This window comes from Marmota monax, unplaced genomic scaffold (assembly GCF_021218885.2).
Source record: "Marmota monax isolate L192 unplaced genomic scaffold, Marmota_monax_Labrador192_F-V1.1 WCK01_AAM20220418_F8-fsc00111, whole genome shotgun sequence".
Taxonomy (NCBI): domain Eukaryota; kingdom Metazoa; phylum Chordata; class Mammalia; order Rodentia; family Sciuridae; genus Marmota; species Marmota monax.
In genome coordinates this window covers 958,265-981,691 of record NW_026695067.1, presented here as the reverse complement: position 1 = coordinate 981,691, position 23,427 = coordinate 958,265, and the positions used below count along the sequence as shown (strand labels likewise).

General features: G+C 40.1%; 2 protein-coding genes across 3 annotated transcripts in view; one reads left to right on the top strand and one right to left on the bottom strand.

The window, feature by feature from the left end:
• Acsbg1 (acyl-CoA synthetase bubblegum family member 1) overlaps positions 1-2,239 on the top strand; it is a 55,394-nt gene extending 53,155 nt beyond the window's left edge. For both annotated transcript variants that reach the window (XM_046428088.2, XM_058573809.1), the window contains 2 exons: positions 511-757; positions 1,612-2,239. In XM_046428088.2, coding sequence (XP_046284044.1) covers positions 511-757; positions 1,612-1,697 — 333 coding nt within the window. In that variant the 3' untranslated portion in view covers positions 1,698-2,239. The remainder of the gene's footprint in view (positions 1-510; positions 758-1,611) is intronic.
• Positions 2,240-2,530: 291 nt separating this feature from the next.
• Idh3a (isocitrate dehydrogenase (NAD(+)) 3 catalytic subunit alpha) lies at positions 2,531-22,057 on the bottom strand. Its single transcript, XM_046428075.2, has 11 exons — positions 21,962-22,057; positions 17,083-17,145; positions 14,379-14,462; positions 10,136-10,250; positions 9,253-9,440; positions 8,653-8,786; positions 7,613-7,715; positions 7,459-7,523; positions 6,307-6,391; positions 5,272-5,424; positions 2,531-4,052 (listed from the first exon to the last, which is right to left on the bottom strand). The coding sequence occupies exons 1-11, from the start codon at positions 21,986-21,988 to the stop codon at positions 3,969-3,971; spliced, it is 1,101 nt and encodes a 366-aa protein (XP_046284031.1). The 5' UTR covers positions 21,989-22,057; the 3' UTR covers positions 2,531-3,968.
• Between the last annotated feature and the right edge of the window lie 1,370 nt (positions 22,058-23,427).

Below are 23,427 nucleotides of genomic sequence, written 5' to 3'. Positions count from 1 at the left end.
GTAGGTGCTCTGAGTGTTGGGCCTAGCAGAATCTGCATTCAGTCCAGGAGACATCTGGATCTCAAGGCTTTGTTCTGGAATCACTGCAGTCAGTGCCACTGGCACTCCGGGAGCAGTTATACACAGGTAAATTCCTCTGTCCCCAACAAGCCACTGAGAAGATCCTTTCCTTGTTACCAGTGCATTTCATTGTGCAAAGTGCTGCTGCCTACCTGCATTCCTTGCAGCAAGGAATTCCCTGCATTCCTGCATTCCTGGGCTCCCAGGGCTGCAGACAGGCAGGAGGATAGCCCTGTTTCACAGATGACTTCATTGAGGTCTCTCTCAGATCACTGTCCCTTCCACCACACCACAGAGCCCAACCTGGTGACATTCAGCTCATTATAGACCCATATCTCTGAAATAGCTCACAGTGGTCCACACCTCTGCTTTCAGCAATAAGACCTCCAAGACCATGGGTTGTGTCCTATAGAGCAAGGCTTGGTCTTCATCTGTCCTGTGGCTTTTCAGTGCACCCTGGACCCAGACACCTCTGACCCAACTGATAATCTGACTGAACAAGCTGTGGAGTTCTGCCAGAGGGTGGGCAGCAGAGCCAGCACCGTGTCTGAAATCGTGGGGAAGAAGGACGAAGCTGTGTATCAGGCCATTGAAGAGGGGATCCAGAGGGTCAATGCCAATGCAGCAGCCCGGCCCTACCATATCCAGAAGTGGGCCATTCTCGAGAGGGACTTTTCCATTTCAGGAGGAGAGTTGGGTAGGTTTTTCTTTTCGTTTTCCCAGGGGCTGTGTGGGAAGACAGTGGCTATGGCAGTGCTGGGAAGTAGCCGTGGGCAGTGGGTCTCAGACAAGGCTTTGGATGACACCATCTCTCTCCTGGGGAGAACAGTGATTGCTCAGTGCACGGACTTGTGGTTTTATAATCTGTAGAATATCCAATAGGCCCTGTGTCTATGGGTTCCTCAACCTATGAACTCAACAGACCACAAATGAAAAATTTCGGGAAAAAAAAAATTATGTCTATACTGAACATATACAGTACATGCTTTCTTTCCTGTCATTATTCCATAAACAATACAGTGTAACAACTATTTACACTGTATCTGGTATTTTAAGTAATCTAGAGATGATTTAAAATATATAGGATGTGCATAGGTTGTATGCAAATAGTACATCATTTTATATAAGGACCTAAAAACATTTTCAGACTTAGGTATTCAAAGGGGCTCCTGGAAACAATCCCCCATGGATACAAAGGCATGTATTCATTTAAGAGACAATTGCAATAAATTGAGGATCTGGAATGGGTAAGGTGCATGTGGTTTACACCACTTTATTAGGCACTGGAAAATGTAGTCTTTTCAACCTATTCCTGGAAGTGACATCACATCACTTCCTGTTTTTCATTGGTCACACAGACCTGGGTTCCCTGGAACACCGCAAGGGGTGTGATGCAGAGGGGGGCCCACTGTCTTAGAGGTGGGATAGTCAGCTGGTCCTCAATACCTGTCTGGCTTCCTGAGTTAGGGGACTCACTAAGTCTGCATCTTTGACATACACCTCAGTTATCAGAGCCTGGCTCTCATGCATTTCTTCCAATTCCTCTTTTAGGTCCCACCATGAAATTAAAACGGCTCATAGTTCTGGAGAAGTACAAAGATATTATCGATTCCTTTTACCAAGCGCAAAAAAAGTAATCAGGAGTCATCCCTGTGGTTTCTACTGAATAGATGGCAGGCTTTTCCAGCATTCTCCTGAGCTCTAGATTCTCTTCAATCTGGGCCTGGGAACTGTCAAAATCTATTATCTCAAGGTCAGGGTATGGCACTTTCATCTACAAATCTGAGAAGCCTCATGTGTGGATAGTTTAAATCCTGCTTAAGTAATTGTTTCATGTTCAGTTGACAAGTGAGATTGGTTCTCCTTCCAAAACTAAAGGGCTAATTTTTGGCCTTAGTTCCAGGCAGATTTAACAAGCTCACATAATAGGTCAACCAGTGACAGGCTATTGGGGAAGAAGAATGAGGGGAAGACAGCTTGTGCTGCTAGTGTGGGCTGCAAGGAAAGCAAAAAGTCATAGTTCACCTAATGGTCTGACTTACTCTGGAATCTTCTTGAACACTGCCAATGCCATTATCCATTACCAGGCACTCCTCTACCATGCACGCACCGACTTGATGCTTAATAAAACTGCTGCTGTATTTAATGTGTAATTTGAATATTAAACTTTTAACATAACTGTCAACAAGTACCTGAATTTTGTTTTTGGCGGGGGGGGGGGGGTCAATTGAGCAGGCTGGACAGAGTAGTATTTAACCCACAGGACTATATGCAACAGGCATGAGTGACCATTAGTGCACCATTAGTGCCCTGGAATAAACAAAGGTGCAGGGATAGGGTCAAGTGGAACCGCCAATTCTAGTGTTAGCCTGTAGCCACCAGGCCACCCCTTCCATTCTTAGCAACAAGCTGAGCCAAAATGCCCTAAGGCGCCTGACCAGGAAACAGGCAGAGAAGGCATACATCTCAATTGGTTTTGGAATTCTTTATTACCGTGAACCCAAGAGCCACTGATTATTAGCACATTCCAATAAAACAGAGGAAGCAGCAGCTTAAAACAAAGTAAAATACACATAAGATTATAAGTCTGGTTACAAGCTTAAAAACTGACCCAGACAGGGATATTTGTTGTTAAGAAATACCCTTGTGACCTGGGTACATTATGCAAAGCCACGGGTTTGCAAATTTACACAAGAGCCAAGGGAGGACATGAGTTGCATTTGGTATGGGGCCAAAGGGTAACTATTCATGCTGTAGCAGAAGAGAGGGGGCTGGGGAAAGAAGATGCCTGAAGGTCATAATCGGATAAGCCCAGGACCCATTATGGCATGATTCTGTCAATCAGCTAGAGCTGTCAGCTCCTGTCTCTGCAATGGCATCTTTTACTGGTGCTGTTGTGGCAGAGGGCAGTGATTTGGTGCTTAGAGGGAGGCGAAGGGGAAGCCACTGAAATGCAAAATCAAGAGCCAACATCCCAAGTTCCTTAACTGCAGCCAAAAAAGTGATCAGGCCACTAAGCAGTGTCACCTGGGCAGTACCAGTTGGAGTGCGGTCTGTTTCCAGACAGTGACATGCAAGAGTAAGTGTGCACAATGGTTAGCTCCTTGGCCTGAACTCAGGGTGTCAGTACAGGGGCTCATAAGCTGTGACAATTCATGACACATATGATGTGTCCAGTGAAAAAGAATTACTTTGCTTCACTAAGAGCTCTTGCAAAGAATATTAAATTTTAAGATTAACAAAATAATTGAATACACAATGCAGTTTTGGATTTGAACCCAATATATTATATATCTTATTAACAAAATTACATTGCTCATTATATATTTCTTGGATCTGAAATTTTTATTCATATTAATTCATGTAAAGGACAAATCTGTTATTTTCCATACCATCAAGGAATATATCATTTCACTATTTTGATATGAACTTTCCCAAGAATTTTCTCTTATGCCCATTTAGTTTTATGTCATCTTGTGCTATTATGCCAATATCCCAGTTTATTTTCATATACCAAAAAAAATAGGACTTTTGTTTAAAAAGTTAGATGTTTTCTCTTATTAATCTGTATCATAATATTTACAGTTGAGGAAAAATTATTTTAACTGAAGTGTAAAATGGTTAACAATGGCAAATGATACAGTCCATGTACAGTTTACAAAAAAGGTTTATCAGATAGACATTTAATAAATAAAAGAAATACTTGGAAAAAGTCCTTCGAAAACAGGCCTAGGGACATCACACCTGCATCCTTTGCACAGACTTTCCTAAGAAAAGGTCAGATCTAAAATGTACTCTGTCAAGGAACAAGCAAACCAAATGCACATATAATAGCAGGTATTCTAGAGAGAGGTTTATGCGGTGGTGTCCCTTGGGAGTGACTGCGGCTAGTGCCATCTGTAGAGGCATTAATTTAAATCTTTTACCCGGCGACAGATTTCTTCTGTGAAGTCTGAGCATTTTGCATTGCCTCCCAAATCTTTAGTTAAACTCTGAGGAAAGAAAAAGGCAAAAGTAAAAACATTTCCACATACTACACTAAAGCAAAGAATTTTTATTTAAAGCCCTCAGTGAGATGCCAACTGAGCAAGGAACTTGCCTGCTATAACTTGCTTAGTTCCTCATTTCAAAGTCATTCCATCACATGCCATCCACCCACCAGAAAGGCCTGGGAAAACCCAACTAGCTAGCATACACAAAAACACTAAAAAAATGAGCTGCTCCTGCTACAAAGGGAGTAACCAAGAAAATCTTCCAAAATTTTCCCTTTGTTCTTACATTAGACCCTAAGAAAAATAGTGCTTGATCATGGATATTTAAATGAAAACAAATCTAAACAAGTGGTTTCATGAAAAGTCCTTGGGGAATTTTTAAAGTTGAAAAAATTTTAGACAGGCTCTGATCTATTTTTGGAGGCTGAGAAACAAATACCAAGGAAATACTTAAATGACTAACTCTGACATTTCACTCTTTGCAAGAAAAATCTCTCATACAACCAATCTGTTTTCTAACAACTCACTCTCTTTAATATAAACAGATTTTGATATGTTTAATTATCTTACATCTGCATTCTACACAATTAAGAAGGTCTATTGTGTAAGTTAAGCATTTCTTTGCTGGGTTCTAGAACATAATTCTTCAAATATAGCTTCAGAAAAAAGACAACACCCCTAAAGTTACTGTCAGCTTATTAAAAACAAGCTTCAAGTTGAGAATGTGGTCCAGTGGTAGAGCATTTACCCAGCATGCAAGAGGCCAGAGGCTCTGGGTTCAAACCCCAGCACTTAAAAAAAACAACAACAAAAGCTTGCGTTTCTTATATTTTGACTAAAATGTAATCTCAAATTATAAGATTTTCTTTCTTTCCTTGTTTCTTATTAATGGGGTCAGCTTTGACAACATTATGCTAAGAAGAAAAGGAGCTGGCCAAGATCACACAGTTAACAACAGGATACCTGGGCTGGCTCCCATTGCTCTTTCCATTGCACACTGTCCATCAATGCTCCTTAACCCTGTTCAGATAAAGTGTTCAGATCCTCACCTCAGAAAATGCACGTGTGTGCACACATTTCAGGGAGCCCACAGTTAGAATACCTGTTTAATGCCAAATCTTCTGGTTCTCTTAAGAGCTATTATGTGTACCCTTCATGCAGATAATGCACATGAAAGAAATGCATTTTACCTAGCACAAGTAGGTCACATTACAGATACCTTTCCATCCTTAATTGTAGCAAAACACGCAGCCTCAATTCTTGCAGCGTGGTCAAAAAGTCCCATGTGGCGTAGCATCATCACGGCACTGAGCAGCAGGGCTGTGGGATTGGCCATGTCCTTGCCTGCAATGTCTGGGGCAGTCCCATGAACCTACACATCAAGAAAAGTAACATTAGCAAGAGAGAGACAAGAACAAGAAGACCTTGGTTGAGGATGAGCTCAGTTGTAGAACATGTGCTTCGCAGGCAGAAGCTCCAGGACTTGATCCCCAGCATGAGTAATAAAAAAAAAAATCAAGCTGCCTACTTCTGGGGAAGCTGGGGTCTCAATCATCTTTCCTCATCAAGAACAACAAAAAAAATTATTGAAAACTACTATGTGCAATTCTTCTGACACAGATCTTAGAAATAGGACTTGGGGTTGGCTCAGTGGTACAGCACTTGCCTAGTATATGCTGGGCCCCAGGTTCAATCCCCAATACCAATAATAAAAATTAAAGAATAAAAGGGGCTGGAGGGATGTAGCTTAGTAGTAGAGGGCTTGCTCAGCGCATGAGTGAGGCACTGGGTTCCATCTCTAAGTACTGAGGGAGAGAGGGAGGGAGGGAGGGAGGAAGGAAGGAGAGGAAGGAGAGGAAGAAAAGAAAAGCCTTGGAGAAACAGAGCTACTTTTTAATTTAATTTCAAAAAATATGGACCAACAATCTTTTTCCAGTCAATTTTTGGTAAAGTACTGTAAGTGAGGAAGGATATATAAAGATATATCTAGAGAGAAATGATCAAAAACAAGGCTATATAAAAAACAATATACAGGGGCTGGGGCTGTAGCTCAGTGGTTGAGCACTTGTCTACCATGTGTGAGGCACTGGGTTCGATCCTTAGCACCACATTAAAAAAAAAAACATACACAAAGTGTCATTTTTTTTTTTTACATTGGCAAAACTCCCAAGTTAAAGCCTATGCATACTGATAATCCCTCCCGAATTCTCATGCTAATCCAACCCCAACTCTGCTTATGTGTGAGGGTTCTTACCGACTCAAAGATGGCGACCCCGTTGGCTCCAATGTTGCCACTTGGGGTCACACCAAGACCTCCAATCAGTCCCGCACACAGGTCACTGGGGGCAGAAAAACATTTCAAAGGACATTTTAAAAAGAAACATCTCACCTCTAGCATTGAAATTTTAGTTTATAAATACTATTCACCACTAAAAGAACCAGGATTCCTTGGAGCAATGGCTGATTCCAGGCTAAGATTAGAAAAAGGCAGATAATCCTGGAGCAGCTTACTATGCCAGGAAGCAAAATGAGGCCCAAATAAGGGCTGAGTTCAAAGGACCCAGGAGCCATGGGGAAGCGAGCTTCCCTGGCCAAGTGGGAACAATCTGAGTATCAATTAGTGATGGCAGTCATGGACATGCCACTCAAGAAAACAGAAAACCATGAGTCCACATTGATATAAATAAGTAAACAAGTAATAAATGAGAAGGAAAGTTTATCTTTATATTAAAATGCCAACTAACAAACGTAGAAAGATGGGTCTAGAAAGTCACCATTTGGCCAACATCATATTTTTTTTTAGTTGTAGATGGACACGTACCTTTCTTTATTTATTTTATGTGGTGCTGAGACTTGAACCCAGTGCCTCACACATGCTAGACAAGCACTCTGCCACTGAGCTATACTCCCAGCCCCAACATCATATTTGTGTACAAGTGTGTGTGTGTGTGTGCACACGCTCGCATGCACACGCGTGCGAGAGAGAGAAATAGAGAGGGGAAGAAGAAAAAGGAGGAGAAAGGGAGGAAGTAAAAAGGGAGAGAAAGAGGAAAAGATTAAGTAAGGTAAAATGTTAACATCTGGGGGATCTAGGTGCTGACTATAAGGGAATTCTCTGTACTATTCATGTAACTTTACTAGAAAATCTGAAATTATGTCAAAAGGTAGTTGGTTCACCTCATGGCAGATGAACAATCATGCCCTCCTCACCATGAGGTTCTGCCTTAACACAGGCTCAGGAAACAATAGCTCCAAGAGACCATGGACTGAAATATCGGAAACTGTAAGCCAAAAAAACCTTTCCTCCCTTGATTTATCTCAGGTATTTTGTCACAGCAACAGAAAGCTAACACAAATATTTATAAATTATAGGTAATAAAAAATTTAAAAAAGTGGGGAGACTTACCTAAGGATATCTCCGTATAAATTTGGCATAACAAGAACATCAAATTGGGATGGGTCTTGTACCATCTACAAGGAATACAATTGTGCGTTTAGCAATCAAAAATTGCACACCATGCACACTGTTCAAAGAAAGGAAAGTATAAATATATACTTACATTCAAACATACTGTATCAAGGTACATCTCATTAAATTTAATGTCTTTACAGTTTTCTGCAACTTCCCTGCATTTCTGCAGAAAAAGCCCATCTGACATTCGCCTGTATTTAATTAAATAAAAACTGCTGAAAAACAAAGGCTTGCAGAAAGAAAAGGATCAAATCAAAGAAGTAAATTATATGCAAGAAATTTAAGTTCCAAAAGCTAAGATGTCTGATTTCATTATGGCAAAATGGTTTCTTAGGCAGTTAATAAAATGCAAGTTCAAAATATTTTGGGATCCCTTTGAAAGCATAAAAGAATAAAAATGTAAAACAGTTTGATCATGATAGAGAAGATTAGATCTTTATAATATTAACCCAGCAAGATCTAAGAAATAACCATTAATATTATTAACTTGTATGTATGTGTGTGTATAGCTTCAGATTGAATCCAAGGCCTTAGGCATGCTAGGCAAGGACTCTACCAATGAGCTACATTCCCAGACCCCATTAATATTATTAAAATTATATTAAAGGTTAATCTAATTTCATTATTTAAATGGTTAACTTTTCTTTGTTAGGAAGTGTTTATATATTCAGAGATGGCCTTTAATAGCCTGGGCATGAGGATAATTTGAACTATTTAGAGGAACATATCAGACAACATTAGCACTGACTATTTTAAGACCCTGAGCATGAGGCCATTTCTAAAACATCCCCACTAGTTTACTTCTAAAGCATAAATAACATGGCCTCTGCTAACTGGACACAGCATCTGAGGACCCCAAATCTTCTCCACCTTTCTCTTCGGGTAACCCTTAGTCTCTTCTTAACTTCCAGGACCTCAATTCTGTCCCTTGCCTTTTACTCCTGTCATATACCCAGTGAGGCCCAACAAATAGCAGATTAACAGAAGAGAAATGCTGGACCCTCTGATTGGTACAAGGTTCTTTTTCAGAGATACTAGATGGAGGAGCAAGGTGGAGAGAAGGGATGGTTGGTCACTGCTCTCCCCTCAATAAAGCAAAATGGAGCACTGGCCCCTACAGGAACTCACATGATGTTGGCTTTGTGCACAGCTGTGACATTGCTCCGGTGATTGTTCCGGGCATACTCAAAGGCAAATTCAGCAATGCGCTTGCTCGCCTCCTCAGTGATGAGCTTGATGCTTTGCACAACTCCGTCAACAATCTGAAAGAAGAAAAAGCCCTGCACACTGGAAAGGATGTGGCAACAACTCATTGGCTAGCCACATGTAAACCACATCACTGTGGCATGCTTGCATGGGGTTGGCCAGCATGGCCACATCACACAGATAGTATGTCAATGGAGTTAACATTAAACCAGGCCCTGAGGTAGGTATCAGCCCCAACTGTACAGAGAAGCAAAACTGAAGTACAGAGGTAGTCACCTGCCCAAGAAATGGGGAATGCCCAGATGCCCAGGCCTGTACCCTAAGCCACACCAAGCTCTGTTCCTCCTGGCCTCCATTTGAGTAGAGTCAACCAGAGACCCAGCACCAAGACAAACACACACAACTCCTCACATGGTAAATCTGAGCTGTCTTTGGAAGACATTTTCAACTGAGAATTTGAACAATTGTCCCAAGTACACAGAAAGCAACTTAAGAACAGAAAAGTATCTGAAGTGAACATACCACATGCTCAATTCCACTGTACTCTCCTTCTGTGTTCTCTCGAATGGTGACAATATTTACATCAGTGTAAGGAGTTTTATACCCTTCGATTGAGACACATGGTCGTACATTGGCATAAAGGTCAAATGTTTTACGCAGCAATAAATTCATAGATGGGTGACCGGCTGCTATTGGGGTCTTTAAAGGGCCTGTAATAAAGAATACCCAGATGACAACAGAATACATTCTAGTCTTACTATCCTACTAGAAGCCCCCTTATAAACTGTGTTCTGTCTCAAACTTTACCCACTCCCTCAGATCCAGGTAAGGAGGAACATATCCTCCCAGGAGTTTTCTGGAACATGAACTGCATTTCTCATCTTCAGAACATCCTGAGGACAAGCACTATAACAGCTGCTGAACATTATCCAAACCTCAGTCACTGAACAAGGGTCATTCAAAAATGAAGGGTGAAAAACAATTCCAAGATAAGAAATTTGCCCAAGCTTCTCAGTCAGTAAGTGGCAAAATGAGATTCATATGTGGATCTGTCTATGGATCTATAGCCTGTGCCAAATTTCTATGTCACATGCTAGTAATTTTGAATCATGACCTTAAATGTGTATTAAAATAAAAATGTAGAAATTAGGCACAAGACAAATCTAGTTGAAGATAAACACATACTGTCCGTTGGTATTGGCTAGTAATACTTCAATGTTTTTTCTGGAGTTTGAAAAGAATGTCTCAAAAAAACAAAGTATCTTACTCCAAGGGTTGACTTTACAAAAGGATTGCTTTACTTTAATTGATGCCAGGTCTTATTTAGCTTATGTGCAGGAACTTTTGAAAATGTGACACCTGGAGCAGAAATCAATAATAACCATCATTTCCACTTCAGTGCTACCTTTCAATCCCATCTTGTTCTTGTCCATTGACTCTTTGGCTTCCGGAGGTATCATCCACTTTCCTCCAGGTCCTTGAATGGCAGTGACATTCCGCTCCTCCCACTGAATAGGTGCCTAGATGCCACACCAGAGCACAGTGAACTGGAAAGACTCAATGAGACTGACATTCACACTACAATGATAAACTTCTGTAACATATGGTCTGATAAATAGACTTGGAATTTGGGGCACAACTGGTAAAAACACATACAATAAGGTCCAAATAGTTAATGGCACGAGAACAGAGGTGTCATTCTCTAGCGTGCCCACAGGGAGTCTCCACATTACTCTGGCCCAGTCAATGTTCCCAGTTGCCATCTGCTCACTTATTTTCTTTACAAGGACTCTTAAGGTGGCTATAATTAAAATATCCTAAGGAGTGGAGAATTGTGGTTCACAGAAACACTTTATAGTACTGATACATGGATGAACTTTGAAAATACTACAATAAGTGTAAGAAGTCAATCATAAAAGATCATATTTTTTTTTAATATTTTAAGTTTACAGGTGATGCTGAGAATCAAACCTAGGGCCTCACTCATGTTAGGTAAACACTCTACCACTGAGCTACAACCCCAGCTCCAAAGACCATATGTTATAGAAGTTTATTTACATGAAATGTCCAGAAAAGGCATCTATAGAAATAGAAAGTAGGGCTGGGGTTGTAGCCCATTGATAGAGCACTTGCCTAGCACAGGTGAGGCACTGGGATTCTCAGCACCAAGTAAAAATAAGTAAAATAAAGGTTAAATTCTTAAAAAAAGAAAGTAGATGAGTGGTTGCCTAGGGCAAGGGAGGGGAAAGGATCAGGGATCAGGGTATAAAAATTTGCTCTTGGGTAATAGTTTTCTTTTTGGTTGATCAAATCTTTCAAGTTGGGAACTGTGGTGAAGGACTGTAATCCCAGGAGTCCGAAGCAGGAAGATCTCAAGTTCGAGACCAGCTCAGCAACATAGTGAGACCCTATCTCAAAACATTAAAAAATAAAGGGTTAAGGATATGTCTCAGTGGTAAAGTGCCCCTGGGTTAAGTACTCAGTACCAAAAATAAATAAAAAAAATAAAAATTTTCCAAAATTAGGACTGGGAGTGTAGTTCAGTAGTAGGGCATTTGCCTGGCATGTGCAAGGCCCCGAGTTCAATCTCCAGTACCCCCCACGCACACAAAGTTTCAAAATTCTGTAGATGGTTTCACAACTCTGTGAATATACCTAAAACTATCAAACTGAATTGTATATGTTTAATGACAGAAAAGTATGGAGAATAATATCTCAAAACTGTTTGTAAAAAATCAGAAATGTTATATAACCTAAAGGTACCAACTTAAGGTATAAACCAGGGTCCCCTTTCTTTCTACCCACATCCTTGTGTGTATGTACACACATATTCGACAACCAACACATCGAGCATGTCCTAGGGTCAAAAGTACAGAATAAGACAAGGTCTTTGTTCCTATACAGCTTAAGAGCGAGTTGAGCAATCATATTGCAGTTTTTTTGGGAAATCTATCACTTTATAAGCATTTCGTCCTCTGTTAGAGTTTGTTTTTGCTTTTTTCCAAATATTTTTTAGTTGTTGATGGATCTTTTACTTTATTTATTTATTTGTATGTGGTGCTGAGAATTGAAACCAATGTTAGGCAAGTGCTCCATCACTGAGCCACAACCTCAGACCTATAGGAGTTTTAATTAGAAACTAACATAGGAAAAAAAATGTTTGTATAATTTAGGTGGATTTCATTGCTCAGCTTATAACTATTAGTATTATAATAGGCACTTGTTTAATTTTATACATTATTTCACCTAGCATGTTTAAGGAATAATAATAAATAATAATAAAGCATCAAGTTTCCTAAACCCCCAAAAGTATTTTAAAATATTTACCTAAATCTACGGCTGGGCTACCAGAAGTAGTAATACCCCATCCCAGTCTTTTTTTTTTTTTTTAATTGATGTTATTTTCTTAAGTACACGCAGCGGAATGCATTACAATTCTTACTACACATATAGAGCACAACCCATCCCAGTCTTAATGAAAATACCACATTAGAATTTTTTTAAAAATACTCTTTCAGGGGGTTGGGGGAGAGGTGCATAGTTCAGTGATAGAGTATGTGCTTAGCATGTGCATGAGGGCCTGAGTTCAATTCCCAGCACCAGAAAAAGAAAAGATTTTTTAAAAGTTTTCTATTTAACTAAACATCAATTATATTCTCTGTTTTGACATGAAGGTATACCAAGATAGACAGGTAACTTGGCAGAGCTTAAGAACCTTAATCCAGGCAGGGTTCAAAGTTCCACAAATACAGCAGTACTATTTTCAATAACTTAATATATAGCAGATTTTAAACTACCAACAATGACAGTAACAAGAGCCTCCACATTGGGTTCTCTGCCTGGCCTGCTGTGGCTTAGCCTCGATCACCTGTACCTATGATGGCCAGAGCCCTGGGGTTTTTGAACACCTATACTATGACCAGCAGAATGTGGTGGAAATCAGCAGATTGAGAATGCTTCAGGTACTGACCACTACTGCCTGGAACTGCTGTAGAAATGAGATTATGAAAGTTACTTATGTTCCTGGCTGCTTCCTGCAGAATTCCAGCTCTGCTTTTGCACTGAGAGTTTTCAATGCAGAACTGGCTCAGGCTAGTTGAGGACTCAAGTGTCTGAGAAAACAACTGGACTACTATGAATGCAGTGTTAGAAAAAAGAAAAAAAAACTGTGAAAAATATATACTGTAATAATCCACCATATCAGCCTGTGGCAACGAAGCTATGAAAGGCTGTCAGAGACATAATCTAACTGATGGCTTAAGAAAATCACTGATGAAAGAGAAAAAAATATGGATGATGAAGCATATCATAAAATCCAGAAACTTGAAAATTACGCTAATAACACTTAGACTCTCTTCCTTATTTAAGAAATATTGGGTATAAGGCATCTTCATGCAAGCCAGGCACAGCAGCACATGTCTGTAATCCCAGTGACCTGGAAGGCTGAGGAAGGTGGATTGTAAATTCAAGACCAGCCTCAGCAATTTAGCAAGGCCCTAAGCAACTCAGTGAGGCCCGGTCTCAAAATAAAAAACAAAAATGGTTAGGGATGTAGCTCAATGTAAAATGCCCCTGGGTTCAATCCCTAGTAAGGGGAAAAAATGTTTCTCTGGAGGACTATTTGAATAAAACTCAACAAGTGGAATTTGATATACTGCACCTCTCTTACAACAGAAAAACTCATTAATTCCATTGTCTATGTATATTTAGTCACAAAGGAAAAGATTGGAATAATTTCATGGCACTGTTTCTAATTTAGTTCATTCGTTTTATGAAAGTATACAAGTTAGAGGTCTTGTTTAGAAACAATAAGAACTGTTTGCTTAAAGATAAAAAGAATTATTGGGAGTAGCTCACAGAACAAATTCAAAGCTGCTATGGGACTAAGTGCCAAGACACTGCTGAGATTCTGCCACACACACTGCCATTGGCACCACCAGCTCAGATAGTATCTGTTGTGTCAAAGGACAGGAGGGAGCTATGCTCCAGTCAGAGCACAGGGAGAAAGAACTTCAAGCAGTAGAGGCTCAAGTTAGCACTAAGACTTACACACTGATCATCTAAAACTTAGATGTTTGGTACAGCTAGAAAACACATTTATTCAGGGATCGTGAAGGATGAGATTATTGAGTTGAGGGCTTTACATTCCTAATATTTAATCTTTATAACCTTGTGTGAAAATTTATCCATAATGATAAAACAACTTATTTAAGGTGAGGCAGTTGCTGGTAAGAGCTGAAGCCCTAATTTGATTTTAGGTCTGACAGGTCTGGAAGTTTTTACTCTATTTCTAAGCCCACTGCTTCAGTCTGTCATTAAGTATTATCATGATCATGAACAAAACTATATTGGCAAAATTTATATTAGTGTAATTTATATTAACAATATTGTACTGAATATCCATTAAAGGATATATATTTTTTAAATCTAGTAAACACTAAGCTTCTCAGTGATAAGCACTGTGAAATATATCAAAAATAAAATGGTGGGTAACAAATAATGCTGAAACATGCATTATTAAACTGAAAATCCATGGAGACTAACAGACCTTACCAACTCTATGGAACTGTATGCAATTCATCCAAAGAGTTCATAGAAACTCTTCCACAAATTGCTATTATATAGATTTTTTTTTAAAGCCAACTTACTTTGGCAGCATCAAAAATCTTCATAACTGCAGCTGAAATTTCTGGGCCAATTCCATCTCCTGGAATTAAAGTTACTGTCTGAACCTGAATACAAGAAATCATTAAAGGAAAATAGTAAGAATTGATTTTTGAAGGGTTAAAAAAAACATCAGTGACAGAAATCCACTTTATAGGGATGCTTCAGAAAGATTCAAATGCTGCTAAGAAAATAGACAAACCTTCCCCAGGACAATCAAAGTGGAGATAGGAATCAATAGACAAGATATTCCACAATTCTATTCTTTTTTTTTTTTTTTTTTCAGGAAGCAGGGCTTTATTCTGCAATATGAAGGAAACATGCTTTGCCCAGCTGCGCCAGACATAAATTGTAACCACTGAGGAACTGGGCAGCAATGCCCCTTGTGGACCCCTTGCAGGGTTCTAAAGACAAACCAGAGTCCCAAAATTCTTTCTTCCCTTAAACACACCCATATCGTTACATACGGAATTCACTTTTATACTGGTATCAAAAATTATACTAAACATTTATCACTAAACTAACTTTATTATATTTTTTTCCCTCTAAAATTTCTTTGCTAAATATCTTCACTGTCCTGGTGACTTCTGCTTCCTTATTAACTTGATGTATACTGTGTCCTTATCCTTCTTTAGGTTTTCTGCCCATTTCTTGGCACCTCCAGTGACTCTCTGCTCAGATTTACTCTCTAGTCAAGGCTGCAAGCCCGCTTTTTGGACCTCAGACACCTCAAGTCTGAATTTGCGGTTGCTCCTTTTTCTTCCTGGTTCCTCATGGGGACTGCCACGCTTTTCTCCCTCACTTCCTCCTCTGCTGTGTGAGGCTGGGAAATCTGATTCCATCTTCCAACACATTCTCTTTTCCCTAACTGTTCTTTATCTGAGTTCAGAGGTTTTAAAAAGAACCCAAATGATGCTCTTTTAAATAAAACAAAAATAAATTAAACCACCAAGTAGACCTCCCAACTGATATTTCTTTTCAGACAAGCTCCCAGACTAATTAATTCTATAAAACAAAGATAGCAAAAACATTTCAACAATGTTCTCACACTAAAATTTAGAAGAGTTCCTCATGAAGACAACTTTCCTGTCCATGTAATCCTGGAAAAGTTCCCTCTGCAACTTCTTCAGGCTTACAAAGCTCTTTCAGACACATTTCTAGAATATCAGAGCTCTGTTTGACACTCAGAAAAAGAAAAAAAAAAAAAAAAAACAGGCCTTACATCAAGAGAGGGCCTTCACTTTTCTTAGTTCCCCTAAAAACTGCCTTCTTAATGATAAGTATAATATAAATGATAAGCAATGTGATTTGTAACCAATAAAAATAAAACATGAGCAGACCTGCAAAGCCTGAATTAGACCTAGAACAACAGTAAGTTTACTTATGATGTAACATCAATGATTTGTCCAAAATTAGCCAGCATTTCAAATGTAGAAATAAAAATACGTAAGGGGGGAAAATCAGAAGATTTTAATGACCCTCTCTTTCCATTTGGGAACTATCATTTTATTATTTGGGAACTTCATTTCAACAGGCTCCAGTTGCTTGATCTATATGTTTTTTGAAAGAAGTTTCTCACTTTTGCCTTCCAATGATCCCTCCTGGGCAGGTGGACTAATTCTCAATTTTTCTATACAGTTGAAGAAGTTTTTAAAAAAATAAATATCTCCTCTTATTTCTCTTGAAAATAATCCCTTCCACCAAGCTAATATTTTTAAAGAACAGATAACTGAAAATTAAATAACAGCAGATAGCAATGATCATCTTTATCAGCTTTCAGAACATGTTTGAAATGCCAGCTTAGCCATCCTTGAGCTTGAAGTGCAAGCCTCATTCTGCATTTTTTGCATAAGCAGAGCCAAAAGAATCCTTTGGCTTCTTCCTGTTCTCCCAATGTCATCAGGCCATCAGAAAATTAGAATTTTCTTCCACAGCACAAAAAGTAAATAAAGGGAAAAAATGTACTCTGGTCTTATAAATTCTTCATGGCATAAAATGTTATATGGGAGTATAGGAATTATGAAATTCAAATCAAATCAGATTCTATAAAAGGGGGATAAAATAAAAATGAACAGGAAATCACTGACCCACAGTCTCAGAATGTTCCAAAAATGTGGTATCAGTTCTGAAAGCACAGAACTCTAATGCTAGGAATTCTAAAAGCAGCAGATTTAATGAGCAATAGATGATCCACTAAAATGATAGTCTATAAAGACTGTATAAGGAAAGTATAAGCCTACAGGGCTTATAAGTATTTGAGAAATTCCTAATTGGCAATCTACTGTTTTTAGGGAAGCTCACAAATTAAAAATGCAAAGCAGGTTTTGAAGCTTCTCAACAATTTTCTCTCAATTTGCACTAGTTTTAAGGAAAAAAAATTGTCTTACCAAAATGAGATTGTGAAATAAAGTAACAGGCTCAAGGGTAATTCTATTTTTATAACAAGACTCCTTCAAGATATTAATGTGACAGGCTTACATAGCCAGCTGTAATATGATTCTTTTACATATGCAAGTGACCTAATAGGTTTGTGTATATGTTAGCCAATAATTTAAATATGCATTAAAAGCATGGCCCAATTTCCCTAGATTTAAATAAATGGAGATTAATGCTATATAATAGATGTATTAGAGCATCTTTCTTGAGAAACTTCTAAAAGGGAAAAATAAAAGACATAATTATACTCACACCACCAGCAAAACCTCTGGTCACCTGTTTTGGATTGTGGAATGCACCCAGCAGCCGAGAGACCTACATTAATATCAACAGAGAAATGTTATCCACAGAATTAAACAACATTTAGTGCTGCAAATTTGCAAATTTGGGCACTTCCTAGGAATATCTTTATCACATCTTAGCTCAATGTAGCTAGCTTGTTCAGATTTGAAAGCCTAAATATTTCATGTTTTATCTATGATCTGAGAATAAAACTATACTTTTTAAGCTCAAATACTGAAATTTTCTCTGATATGAATGGTTTTACATCAACATTCTTAACCTCCAGGTCAATTTAGGGTAACATATTCTTTAAGAAAAGTACCAATAACTTTAGATCCAGGAAGGTCCTTATGAAATCCAAAGCACAGCTCATTTATTTCACAGGTGGAATCATTGGGTCCAAAGGGTAGCAATATGCCTACAGTCACAGCGACTATCTGGCAAAATGGAAAACCAGAATCCAGTTCTTCTGCCTCATTGGCCAGTGTATCTCCAACCATACTTTACATTTACTCTTCTCCTATGAATATTAAGAAGTTACACTTTATGCCAGGTGTGGTAGTGTACACCTGTAATCCCAGGGACTCGGGAGGCTGAGGCAGGAAAAATGCCAAGTTCAAGGCCAGCCTCAGCAATTTAATGAGGCCCTAAGCAACTTAGTGAAATCCTGTCTCAAAAAAATAAAGCTGTGTGCAGTGGCACTTGGCTATAATCCCAGCAGCTTAGGAGGCTGAGGCAGGAGGATCACTAGTTCAAAGCCAGCCTCAGCAATTTAGTGAGGTCCTAAGCAACTCAGCAAGACTCTGTCTCCAAATAAAATAGAAAAAAGAAGGTCTGGGGATATGGCTCAGTGGTTAAGCACCCCTTGGTTCAATCCCTGGTACCAAAAAATAAAAGTAAATAAAAAGAGCTGGAAATGGGCTGGGGTTGTGGCTCAGTGGTACAGCACTTGCCTAGCATGTGTGAGGCACTGGGTGTGACTCTCAGCACCACATAAAAAATAAACAAATAAATTAATAAAGGCATTGTATTTATCTATAACTAAAAAAAAAGGGGGGGGGGGCTGGTGATGTAACTCAGTGATTAAGTGCCCCTGAAAAAAAAAAAAAAGAAAGAAAGAAAGAAAATACACTGTTATGATAAAATCTAAGAAAGTTTATTCCTAACCACTTGATGCCATGCAGAATGAAGATTTTAAATAACTTTATTTCTTCTGCTAATACAGATAATATGGTCACTATTGTTAATTTGGGGGGGACTAGAAAAAGATACAAAAAATGCCACCCAGTAATCCCACCACTCCAAGACATCACCACTGGTAATGTCCCCCAATCAACATTATCATACATCAAAAATATAAATTTTAAAAGATTAATTCAAATTCTAATAACTCACTCTTTGAGGACTGATAAAGTCACATTATAATAAAGGCATTAAAACTCACTAAAAATGCTAAATGTAACTTTTTTTCATGCTAAATACAAGAGCAAAGAGACATCTGTTACATCCTATCTTAGTCTTCCCTTATGGAGCCTGAACCTTTGTTGAAATATTGGCCCTACAAATGATGGGACAAAAACCAATATTCAAGAAAGTGTGTATGAATTGTATTCTATAATCCTATATATACATAGTCATGCCTCTGGATTGAAAATAAAAGACAGGGCCAAGTTGAAAGAATGGTCTATGCCAAGCTCTCAGCCAAATCATCATCCTAGAACATAGATGCATCCACCCAGCAGGTAGATTATTGGACAAGAGGCCAATTAAAAGCTATTCTGTAAAAGTTCTTTTCCCCACTTTCCACCTCACCACCTCATCCAGTAAAGAGGGAAAGACACACAAAATAGACTCACATCCTTGTGATACAAGACTTCAAAAACCTAGCTTTAAATATAACCCCAAGAGTGCAAAGATTTTTTTTTTATGATTTGTTTGCTGTTGAGTCTCCAGTACCTAGACATTGCCTGCCTCATAGGAGGTGCCCAATAAACTTTTATAAACACTGAGGCCAACCTCAATCATATTTCTGTTTCTATCCCAGACTTTTTTTTAAAATTTTTAAAATTTTTTTTAGTTGTCAATGGACCTTTATTTTACTTATTGTTACATGGTGCTGAGAATCAAACCCAGTGCCTCACACATGCCAGGCAAACGCTCTGCCACAGTGCCACAGCCATAGCCTGTATCCCAGACTTAATACATGAAACAATTTTCCTCAATAACCGTTTTTTTCCATGTTTGTCACCTTTCCTCCAAGCTTTTAAAGCAATACTCCATCAATAAAGACATTAGAAACAATTTTTTTAAAAATAAAGACATTAGGATGACCTAGAACCTTCAATAAAATAAGATTTTTTAGGGCTGGGGTTATAGCTCAGTAGTAGAGCACTTGCCTCACAAGCATGAGGCACTGGGTTCAATCCTCAGCACCACATAAAAATAAATAAATAAAAATAAAGATATTGTCCAGCTACAACTAAAAAAAAATTTTTAAAGAGTTTTTAGAGCCCTATCTCCTATATTACACACACACACACACACACACACACACATCTCTCTCTCTCTCTCTCTCTTTTATTTATATATATATATATATATATATATATATATATATATATATATATATATATATATATATATATATATATCACATTATGTATTTTGATAAAACCTGGAGAGAGAGATTCTCAGATGAGAAAACTGAGGCCAGGCTTGCAGAGCCTTTACTGGATCCCTGAACTTCTGACTTCAGGCTCAGTGGGCCATCTTAATCCCTGGCTTCTTACTTCCTTTTTTAACCTTAATACACCATCTTAAAAACATAATAGATACAATGTTGGATGGATGTAAGGCAGGCTCAATAAGTGCTTGCTAATGGCAACTCAGACATTATAGTATTTCACAGTCAGAAGTCTTTAGAACCCCTCTATTTTCTCTATGAGAAAAGCTTTAAGGTACAGATCCCCTTTTTCAAATAAATAAATTAAAACCCAGTAAAGGATCTGCTCTGAACCCAGCATCCAACTTAGCACTCCCTCCATCCTAGGGTCAGCCTCTGAGGCACCAATCCCTAAAGGGAAAAACTGGCCCAGAGGTCAGATGACTCTGCCAAAGATCACACTGGGGGTCCATGTCAGAGAACTTCATCTTCTGACCCACAGCCTGACGCTTTCTAGACTCCCAATATGAGAGTTTTTTCTTGCAGATCACACTTCTGAAGGTTTAATGTACCTACCAAAGATGAACTAGGTGTTAAGTGCAAGCCCAGTGATTGAGGGATTGTTTTAACAGTGAAACAGAGGTTATTTTACCTTTAGAAGTAAATATAACAGCTACCATCCCAAGCAAATCCCAATCTGAGAAGAGTGACAAAGTCAATCTAGTTACTGAGCAAAAAAAACCAGTTATTGATACCCACAAACCACTGTGTTCTTGATGACTGCCAAGATAAATATTCTGATGGCTAAAAAAGCTTCATATTTTTGTGTTCCTTCTGCATGTTCTAGGTGTTTTCACATTCATTATTTTATTTAAGTCTCCAACAACTTGGCGACACAAGTACAGATATTTTGCAGATGTGCATATTAAGGCTCAGAGATGTTAATTTGCTTAGAGTCGTGCAACCAAAGAAAGGCACTGCCAGGATTTAAACCTAGGACTCCTAAATTCCAGTGTAGAAATATTATCACTAAATAACAGTGTATCCCTGAACCTATCTTTAAACTTTAAAAAAAAAAAAAGGAGAAAAATAGTAACAAGTTTTATAGAAAAATTAAGTTGCTTATGGTAGACTCCAAGGGGACCACCCATTAATAGCAACAGGAGACTAATAAGGCATGTTATTCCCTGTACTACACATAATTTACTATGTGACCTTGGCCACAGAGCAGGCAGAATGGAAGTGAGAGGGCTGGGGAGGTAGCTCTATAGCACCTGCCTACCTTGGAGCATTTGCCTAGCACGCATGCGTTGCTGGGTTTGATACCCAGTACTGGGGAAAAAAATTTTTTTAAAAAGGTTGAAAATGTGAATCAAGACACTCGGGTTCCTCTCCCAGCTCTGCCACCTACTTCCTGTGTGACCTTGAGCAAATCTGTTAGGTTCTTTCCTCTGAAAAACCAAGGAACTGCGAAGATAATCTGAAATCCTCTCCAGCTCTAGCAACTGAGCTTTCCAGATCGCAAGACTCCCACTAATAAACAGGTAAAAGGAAGATGCTGTGAGTCTCCCTCTCCTAGGGTTCAAATAGTAATGCCAAGATGTAAATGCCCTGTGCCCTTTAAAGGGGAAATAGACACAAGAGCACAGAGTCGGACTGGGAAGAACTCCAAGGAGGACAAAATCTGGCATGAAAAACAGCCCCGGGATTCCCTCACCTGGGAAATCCCACTACCCTACGCCTGCTCCTGCGGTTATCCTGCCGAGAGCCAAGCAGACCCCAAAAAAGGCCTGAGCCGTGCTCTGGGGCTATGGGTACCATCCGCAGGGCCGCAGCCAGGACCGCGGAGCCCAGGCGGGGGCTCCGTGACCTTCCCCGGCTCGCTAGGCCGGGCGGTGGCCCTGGAGAAGGTCGATGGTAATATCCGGAGCAGGGCCGGTTCCCCCAGCCTTGACCTTGACGTCGTCGTCGCCTGAGGCGCTGCTGTCCGGGTTCAGGGCTGCCCAGACCCTGGGTGCCGGCCACCAAGCGCCTCGCACCAGCGGCGAGAACAGACTCCCAAACTGTCTACGAGGACCGCGAGCCACCTGCCCATCGGGTCCCGTAAGCCGTCCTCACCCAGCACGCGGTTCGCCGGCCTGCCTGCTCTTGCTGCCAGCCTGCACATGCCGGCCTGCCAGCACTCACCTTGGAGATCCACGCGGACCCGGCCATCGCTTCAGCTTCTCTCACTGCAGCGACAGCGGTGGTAGTAGGGCGCGTGCGCGCCACCGGCCTCCGGAGCCCGCCCCGCGTGGCCCCGCCCCCGATGCCCCGCCCCACCTCCGGCCCTCCTCGGTATTCCTCCGCGCTCACTCCCTGCTGTTCCTATTAGCCAATCGCCGGGCTCGTCTCGCAGTGACGCACCGATCCAGGAACAGTTCTGCGACCCGGAACAGGCGGGTCCAGGATCTCCGGGAAGCCACCACCCTTTTCATTCATTGATTCGCTGTTTCAGTAAGATGTTTGTTGTGCACCTACGAAGTGCCGGTTTCCTAGAGTTGGAGAGAGATCGCGCCTCTCACGCGCGGGAGTTTACAATCCCGTGAACCGAGAAATCATTTACTCATTCCACAAATCATAATTTTTATGTTTAACAGCTTTATTGAGGTATAATTTATATATCTTAAAATATACCCTCTGGAAGTTGGAGCTGTGGCTCAGGTGGTAGAGCGCTCGCCTAGCATGCGCGAGGCGCTGGGTTCAAGCCTCTGAACCACATAACAATAAATAAAATAAAGGTTTAAAAAAATGTACTCGCTGATTGTTTAGTAAATGTAAACAGTTGAACCGCCATCACCACAATGCAGTTTTTGACATGGGAATATTCCTAGTGCCCATTTGCAGTCAGTCCCTTCTTCCATTCTCAGTCCGGGGCAACGACTGATCTGTCCATAGATTTTTACAGCTCTACAAATATTTCTAAGTGCCAACCAGATGTCAAGCACTGTTCTAAGTACTGGAGCTCATATTTCCAGTGGGAAAGACAATCATCCATCAAGTACCTCACAAATGTCCAGTCAACTATGGCTTATGATTCAAACCAATCTTGGAAGGCCGGGAAGGCTTCTCTGAGGAAATACCTTCCCCCTCATCCTTTCCCCACCCCAGGACCCTTAGCTGGGTGCCAAGGGTAACTGCGACCAGGTCTCCTCCTCCCACCCTATCCTGGAAAGGGTTCTATCAGGTGAGGAACTATCCACCTAGAAAATCAATGAGTGCATTGGAGAAGTGATGCCAAATACTTTCTTTAGATAAAATAAATTGCAGCTTAATCTGCGACCTAGTCTGAAAACAGGGCTGTCATCAATCTCTTCCCCTCAAACCCTGTCCTGCACCGAGCCCTGCAGTGTTCTCTTACAGTCCTCTCCATCCTCACTGCCCCGCTGTGCCTGACTATGTTTTGAACAGACTGTTACAACAGCCGCCTCACCAGCTACCTGCCTCTTCCAGTCCTTTCTCTCAGCCCTTTCCTTCAGGCACAGCTCTGACTAGGGCTTATCCTGCTTTTAAAAATCTCCTGACTCACTCTTGCTTTCTTCTGCCACTGCTGTCTTTTTTCATCCTAGTTTCCACTACTCCTTCCAGCCCCAAAGCTCTGTAACACCTGCCAA